Source organism: Etheostoma spectabile, unplaced genomic scaffold, assembly GCF_008692095.1.
Source record: "Etheostoma spectabile isolate EspeVRDwgs_2016 unplaced genomic scaffold, UIUC_Espe_1.0 scaffold00009684, whole genome shotgun sequence".
NCBI lineage: Eukaryota > Metazoa > Chordata > Actinopteri > Perciformes > Percidae > Etheostoma > Etheostoma spectabile.
In genome coordinates, this window is record NW_022603735.1 from 15001 (window position 1) to 22500 (window position 7500).

Below are 7500 nucleotides of genomic sequence, written 5' to 3' on the forward strand. Positions count from 1 at the left end.
CGAGGTTTCCATCAAGTTCAACGACGAACACGTCCCGGACTCTCCGTTCATCGTCCCCGTCGCCGCGCTGTCCGACGACGCTCGCCGTCTCACCGTCTCCAGCCTGCAGGTGAGGACGCATCACTAGAGCGCCTAGGACACTCTGGACGGACTAAAGCCTAGGACACTGGACGGATTAAAGCCTAGGACACACTGGACGGACTAAAGCCTAGGACACTCTGGACGGACTAAAGCCTAGGACACACTGGACAGACTAAAGCCTAGAACACTCTGGACGGACTAAAGCCTAGGACACTCTGGACAGACTAAAGCCTAGTACACTCTGGACAGACTAAAGCCTAGGACACTGGACGGACTAAAGGCTAGGACACTCTGGACAGACTAAAGCCTAGGACACAGGATGGACTAAAGCCTGGGACACACTGGACAGACTAAAGCCTAGGACACTGGACTAAAGCCTAAGACACTCTGGACAGACTAAAGCCTAGGACACAGGACGGACTAAAGCCTAGGACACTCTGGACAGACTAAAGCCTAGGACACACTGGACAGACTAAAGCCTAGGACACTGGACAGACTAAAGCCTAAGACACTCTGGACAGACTAAAGCCTAGGACACTGGACAGACTAAAGCCTAGGACACTGGAAAGACCAAAGCCTAGAATACTGGACAGACTAAAGCCTAGGACACTGGACAGACTAAAGCCTAGGACACTGGACAGACCAAAGCCTAGAACACTGGACAGACTAAAGCCTAGGACAATGGACAGACTAAAGTCTAGGACACTGGACAGACTAAAGTCTAGGACACTGGACAGACTAAAGCCTAGGACACTGGACAGACCAAAGCCTAGAACACTGGACAGACTAAAGCCTAGGACACTGGACTAAAGCCTAGAACACTGGACAGACTAAAGCCTAGGACACTGGACTAAAGCCTAGGACACTGGACAGACTAAAGCCTAGGACACTGGACTAAAGCCTAGGACACTGGACAGACTAAAGCCTAGGACACTGGACAGACTAAAGCCTAGGACACTGGACTAAAGCCTAGGACACTGGACGGACTAAAGCCTAGGACACACTGGACGGACTAAAGCCTAGGACACTCTGGACGGACTAAAGCCTAGGACACTCTGGACAGACTAAAGCCTAGGACACACTGGACAGACTAAAGCCTAGGACACTCTGGACGGACTAAAGCCTAGGACACACTGGACAGACTAAAGCCTAGGACACTGGACAGACTAAAGCCTAAGACACTCTGGACAGACTAAAGCCTAGGACACTGGACAGACTAAAGCCTAGGACACTCGACAGACTAAAGCCTAGGACACTCGACAGACTAAAGCCTAGGACACTGGACAGACTAAAGCCTAAGACACTCTGGACAGACTAAAGCCCAGGACACTGGACAGACTAAAGCCTAGGACACTGGACAGACTAAAGCCTAGGACACTGGACAGACTAAAGCCTAGGACACTGGACAGACCAAAGCCTAGGACACTGGACAGACTAAAGCCTAGGACACTGGACAGACCAAAGCCTAGAACACTGGACAGACTAAAGCCTAGGACAATGGACAGACTAAAGTCTGGGACACTGGACAGACTAAAGTCTAGGACACTGGACAGACTAAAGCCTAGGACACTAGACAGACCAAAGCCTAGAACACTGGACAGACTAAAGCCTAGGACACTGGACTAAAGCCTAGGACACTGGACAGACTAAAGCCTAGGACACTGGACTAAAGCCTAGGACACTGGACAGACTAAAGCCTAGGACACTGGACTAAAGCCTAGGACACTGGACAGACTAAAGCCTAGGACACTGGACTAAAGCCTAGGACACTGGACAGACTAAAGCCTAGGACACTGGACTAAAGCCTAGGACCTCCTCATCTGAACAGTTAGTGCCTAATTAAGGAGTCGGTGAGTGAAGTCTTCTGTTTCCGTGGTTACCAGGAGATGGGGCTCAAGGTGGGGCAGGAGGCGTCCTTCGCGGTCCAGCTGAACGGGGCCAGAGGTCTGATCGACGCTAAGATCCAGACGCCGTCCGGGGCCACCGAGGACTGTTACATCACCGAGCTGGACAACGGTAACACGGGGGGGGCCTGGGTGTGTGTGTGTGTGTGTGTCTGTGTGTGTGTGTGTGTGTATGTCTCTGTGTGTGTGTGTGTGTGTGTGTGTCTCTGTGTGTGTCTCTCCTTCACCTGTGTGCGTCTTGTCCTCCAGACCAGCACGCCATCCGGTTCGTCCCGAGGGAGAACGGCGTCCACTCCATCGACGTCCGTTTCAACGGCAGCCACGTCCCCGGCAGCCCCTTCAGGATCCGGGTGGGGGACCCGGGTCAGGCCGGAGACCCGGGCCTGGTGTCCGCCTTCGGACCGGGACTGGAGGGAGGAACCACAGGTACACACACACAGAGGGTTTAAAGGTCACACAGAGGGTTTAAAGGTCATTGTTTGAGGTTTTGAGGGTCAGGGTTTGAGGTTTTGAGGGTCAGGGTTTGAGAGTTTTAGGGTCAGGGTGTGAGGGTTTGAGGGTTTTATTCTGGAGGGTTTGAGGGTCTGGAGGGTCAGGGTTTGAGGGTCAGGGTTTGAGGGTTTGAGGGTTTAAAGGTCAGGGTTTGAGGTTTTGAGGGTCAGGGTTTGAGAGTTTTAGGTTCAGGGTTTGAGGGTTTTATTCTGGAGGGTTTGAGGGTCTGGAGGGTCAGGCTTTGAGGGTCAGTGTTTGAGGGTCAAGGTTTGAGGGTTTTATTCTGGAGGGTCAGGGTTTGAGGGTTTGGTGTCGTCCTGCAGGTGTGGCGTCCCACTTCGTGGTGAACACGTGTGAGGCCGGCGCCGGCGCTCTGTCCGTCTCCATCGACGGGCCGTCCAAGGTGAAGATGGACTGCCAGGACCGCCCCGAGGGCTACGCGGTCTCCTACACCCCCATGGCCCCCGGCAGCTACCTGATCTCCATCAAGTACGGCGGCCCCCACCACATCGTGGGGAGCCCCTTCAAGGCCAAGGTGGCAGGTGGGTCCTCGTTGGGAACCCCCGTGGGTCCTCGTGGGAACCCCCGTGGGTCCTCGTTGGGAACCCCGTGGGTCCTCGGGGAACCCCCGTGGGTCCTCGTTGGGAACCCCCCATGGGTCCTCGTTGGTAACCCCGTGGGTCCTCGTGGGAACCCCGTGGGTCCTCGGGGAAACCCCGTGGGTCCTCGTTGGGAACCCCGTGGGTCCTCGGGGAACCCCGTGGGTCCTCGGGGAACCCCCGTGGATCCTCGTTGGGAACCCCGTGGGTCCTCGGGGAACCCCCGTGGGTCCTCGTTGGGAACCCCCCATGGGTCCTCGTTGGTAACCCCGTGGGTCCTCGGGGAACCCCCGTGGATCCTCGTTGGGAACCCCCTTGGGTCCTGGTTTTTGGTGTTTTTTAAACACCAAAAACATTGAAAAAGTGACTATAAAATGTGGTAAAAATCTGTTTTTAATATTTGATGGTGAAGGAAACGTCAGCTGATGTTGTTCTCTAAATGTGTCCTCAGGACCGCGTCTGTCCACCGGATCCAGTCTGCACGAGACATCGTCTGTCGTCGTGGAGACCGTCTCCAAGGCAACGGCGATGGGGGGGGCCTTTGCCTCGTTGCCCCGGTTCTCGTCTGACGCCAGCACCGTGGTCTCCAGAGGAGCCGGTCTGTCCCGGGCCTTTGTGGGTCAGAAGAACTCCTTCAACGTGGACTGCAGCAAAGCAGGTCTCGTCTCTGTCTTTAGTCTCCAACACGCTGATGTCTCTGTCCTCCAACAGTCTGATGTCTCTGTCCTCCAACAGGCTGATGTCTCTGTCCTCATCTCTGTCTTTAGTCTCCAACATGCTGATGTCTCTGTCCTCCAACATGCTGATGTCTCTGTCCTCCAACATGCTGATGTCTCTGTCCTCGTCTCTGTCTTAAGGCACCAACATTCTGATGTCTCTGTCCTCCAATATGCTGATGTCTCTGTCTTTAGTCTCCAACAGGCTGATGTCTTTGTCCTCCAACAGGCTGATGTCTCTGTCCTCGTCTCTGTCTTTGGTCTCCAACAGGCTGATGTCTCTGTCCTCCAACATGCTGATGTCTCTGTCCTCGTCTCTGTCTTTAGTCTCCAACAGGCTGATGTCTCTGTCCTCCAACATGCTGATGTCTCTGTCCTCCAACATGCTGATGTCTCTGTCCTCGTCTCTGTCTTTAGTCTCCAACAGGCTGATGTCTCTGTCCTCCAACATGCTGATGTCTCTGTCCTCCAACATGCTGATGTCTCTGTCCTCGTCTCTGTCTTTAGTCTCCAACATGCTGATGTCTCTGTCCTCCAACATGCTGATGTCTCTGTCCTCGTCTCTGTCTTTAGGCACCAACATGCTGTTGTCTCTGTCCTCCAACATGCTGTTGTCTCTGTCCTCCAACATGCTGATGTCTCTGTCCTCCAACATGCTGATGTCTCTGTCCTCCAACATGCTGATGTCTCTGTCCTTGTCTCTGTCTTCAGGCACCAACATGCTGATGTCTCTGTCCTCCAACATGCTGATGTCTCTGTCCTCGTCTCTTTCTTTAGTCTCCAACATGCTGATGTCTTTGTCCTCGTCTCTGTCTTCAGGCACCAACATGCTGATGGTGGGCGTCCACGGGCCGAAGACGCCCTGCGAGGAGGTGTACGTCAAACACCTGGGCAACAGGATGTACAACGTGACGTACACGGTGAAGGAGCAGGGCAGCTACATCCTCATCGTCAAGTGGGGGGACGAGAACGTCCCCGGCAGTCCCTTCCACGTCACCGTCCCCTAAGACTCCACCCTCCTTCTTCTTCTCCGTCTCTAACAGCTGTGTTGAAAACTGTCCCCTATCGCAGATACAGGTCCCTTTATAATTTGTCCAATTGTCCGCGGCGGATTTCCTCCCCTACGTAGTCCTCTGTAAAATACCCACAATGCACAGCAATCTGAGTGTACGTTTTACTCCCGTATCCCACAATGCAGTGTGGTCGTGTCTTCCCGGAGGAGAAGACCTGTGGAAGGGACAGATGGAGCGAGCTTTAGTTTGTAAACAGTGGACATGTTACATATATGATATAGATGCTTTAATGTCCCGGCGTGTTGTTTCCATGACTACCCCGTCACACACACCACCGGCGCCCCTAGCAACGCCACGGTGTCTTCATCGCTCTGACATCTGCTTCAATATTTAATATTCATAACCGCCAGACCGTCCTCCACAGCTCTGCACAGGAAGGTCTGGATGGTCCACACGGCATTCTGGGATGGGACATGAATATATTCATTATATATATATATATATATATATATATATATATATATATATATACACTCACCGGCCACTTTATTAGGTACCCCATGCTAGTAACGGGTTGGACCCCCTTTTGCCTTCAGAACTGCCTCAATTCTTGGTGGCATAGATTCAACAAGGTGCTGGAAGCATTCCTCAGGGAGTTTGGTCCATATTGACATGATGGCATCACACAGTTGCCGCAGATTTGTCGGCTGCACATCCATGATGCGAATCTCCCGTTCCACCACATCCCAAAGATGCTCTATTGGATTGAGATCTGGTGACTGTGGAGGCCATTTGAGTACAGCCAACTCATTGTCATGTTCAAGAAACCAGTCTGTGATGATTCCAGCTTTATGACATGGCGCATTATCCTGCTGAAAGTAGCCATCAGAAGTTGGGTACATTATGGTCATAAAGGGATGGACATGGTCAGCAACAATACTCAGGTAGGCTGTGGCGTTGCAACGATGCTCAATTGGTACCAAGGGGCCCAAAGAGTGCCAAGAAAATATTCCCCCACCATGACACCACCACCACCAGCCTGAACCGTTGATACAAGGCAGGATGGATCCATGCTTTCATGTTGTAGACGCCAAATTCTGACCCTACCATCCGACTGTCGCAGCAGAAATCGAGACTCATCAGACCAGGCAACGTTTTTCCAATCTTCTATTGTCCAATTTCGATGAGCTTGTGCAAATTGTAGTCTCAGTTTCCTGTTCTTAGCTGAAAGGAGTGGCACCCGATGTGGTCTTCTGCTGCTGTAGCCCATCTGCCTCAAAGTTCGACGTACTGTGCGTTCAGAGATGCTCTTCTGCCCACCTTGGTTGGAACGGGTGGTTATTTGAGTCACTGTTGCCCTTCTATCAGCTCGAACCAGTCTGGCCATTCTCCTCTGACCTCTGGCATCAACAAGGCATTTCCGCCCACAGAACTGCCGCTCACTGGATGTTTTTAGTTTTTCGGACCATTCTCTGTAAACCCTAGAGATGGTTGTGCGTGAAAATCCCAGTAGATTAGCAGTTTCTGAAATACTCAGACCAGCCCTTCTGGCACCAACAATCATGCCACGTTCAAAGTCACTCAAATCACCTTTCTTCCCCATACTGATGCTCGGTTTGAACTGCAGGAGATTCTCTTGACCATGTCTACATGCCTAAATGCACTGAGTTGCCGCCATGTGATTGGCTGCTTAGAAATTAAGTGTTAACGAGCAGTTGGACAGGTGTACCTATTAAAGTGGCCGGTGAGTGTATATATATATATATATATATATATATATAGTGAATGAAGGAACAGTTTCCAACACATCTGATCTTTCCTTTCCTAATCCGACCATTGAGACGCACTGGACTCTGCTGCTCTCTTCTTTCTTCTGGACGTTTCTGCAGATGTTCCTGCAGATGTTTCTGCAGATGTTCCTGGATGTTCCTGCAGATGTTTCTACAGATGTTTCTATAGATGTTCCTGCAGATGTTTCTGGATGTTCCTGCAGATGTTTCTGAATGTTCCTGCAAATGTTTCTGGATGTTCCTGCAGATGTTGCTGCAGATGTTTCTGGATGTTTCTGGATGTTCCTGCAGATGTTTCTGGATGTTTCTGCAGATGTTTCTGGATGTTCCGGCAGATGTTTCTGCAGATGTTTCTGCAGATGTTCCTGCAGATGTTTCTATAGATGTTCCTGCAGATGTTTCTGGATGTTCCTGCAAATGTTTCTGGATGTTCCTGCAAATGTTTCTGGATGTTCCTACAGATGTTGCTGCAGATGTTTCTGGATGTTTCTGGATGTTCCTGCAGATGTTTCTGGATGTTTCTGCAGATGTTTCTGGATGTTCCTGCAGATGTTTCTGGATGTTTCTGCAGATGTTTCTGGATGTTCCTGCAAATGTTTCTGGATGTTCCTGCAAATGTTTCTGGATGTTCCTACAGATGTTGCTGCAGATGTTTCTGGATGTTTCTGGATGTTCCTGCAAATGTTTCTGGATGTTCCTGCAGATGTTCCTGCAGATGTTTCTGGATGTTCCTACAGATGTAAGCGTGTGTAAATCCAGTTTTTAACTTCTCGAGGTAGATTGTCCTGAACCTGAAGAGAAACTAAAGGAGGATCAGGGCCGGGACCCAACGGAGGATCAGGGCTCTGGTCTAAGGGAGGATCAGGGTTCTGACCTAACGGAGGATCAGGGCCGTGACCCAACGG

At 51.3% G+C, this 7500-nt stretch overlaps 1 protein-coding gene across 1 annotated transcript in view; it reads left to right on the forward strand.

The window, feature by feature from the left end:
• The window catches only part of LOC116679177 (filamin-C-like), a 19535-nt gene extending 14128 nt beyond the window's left edge, over positions 1–5407 (forward strand). Inside the window, 6 exon segments of the mRNA XM_032508862.1 lie at positions 1–109; positions 1965–2097; positions 2235–2411; positions 2801–3019; positions 3528–3734; positions 4612–5407. The exon segment at positions 1–109 is cut by the window's left edge and continues 7 nt beyond it. Coding sequence (XP_032364753.1) covers positions 1–109; positions 1965–2097; positions 2235–2411; positions 2801–3019; positions 3528–3734; positions 4612–4799 — 1033 coding nt within the window. The 3' untranslated portion in view covers positions 4800–5407.
• Positions 5408–7500: the final 2093 nt, after the last annotated feature.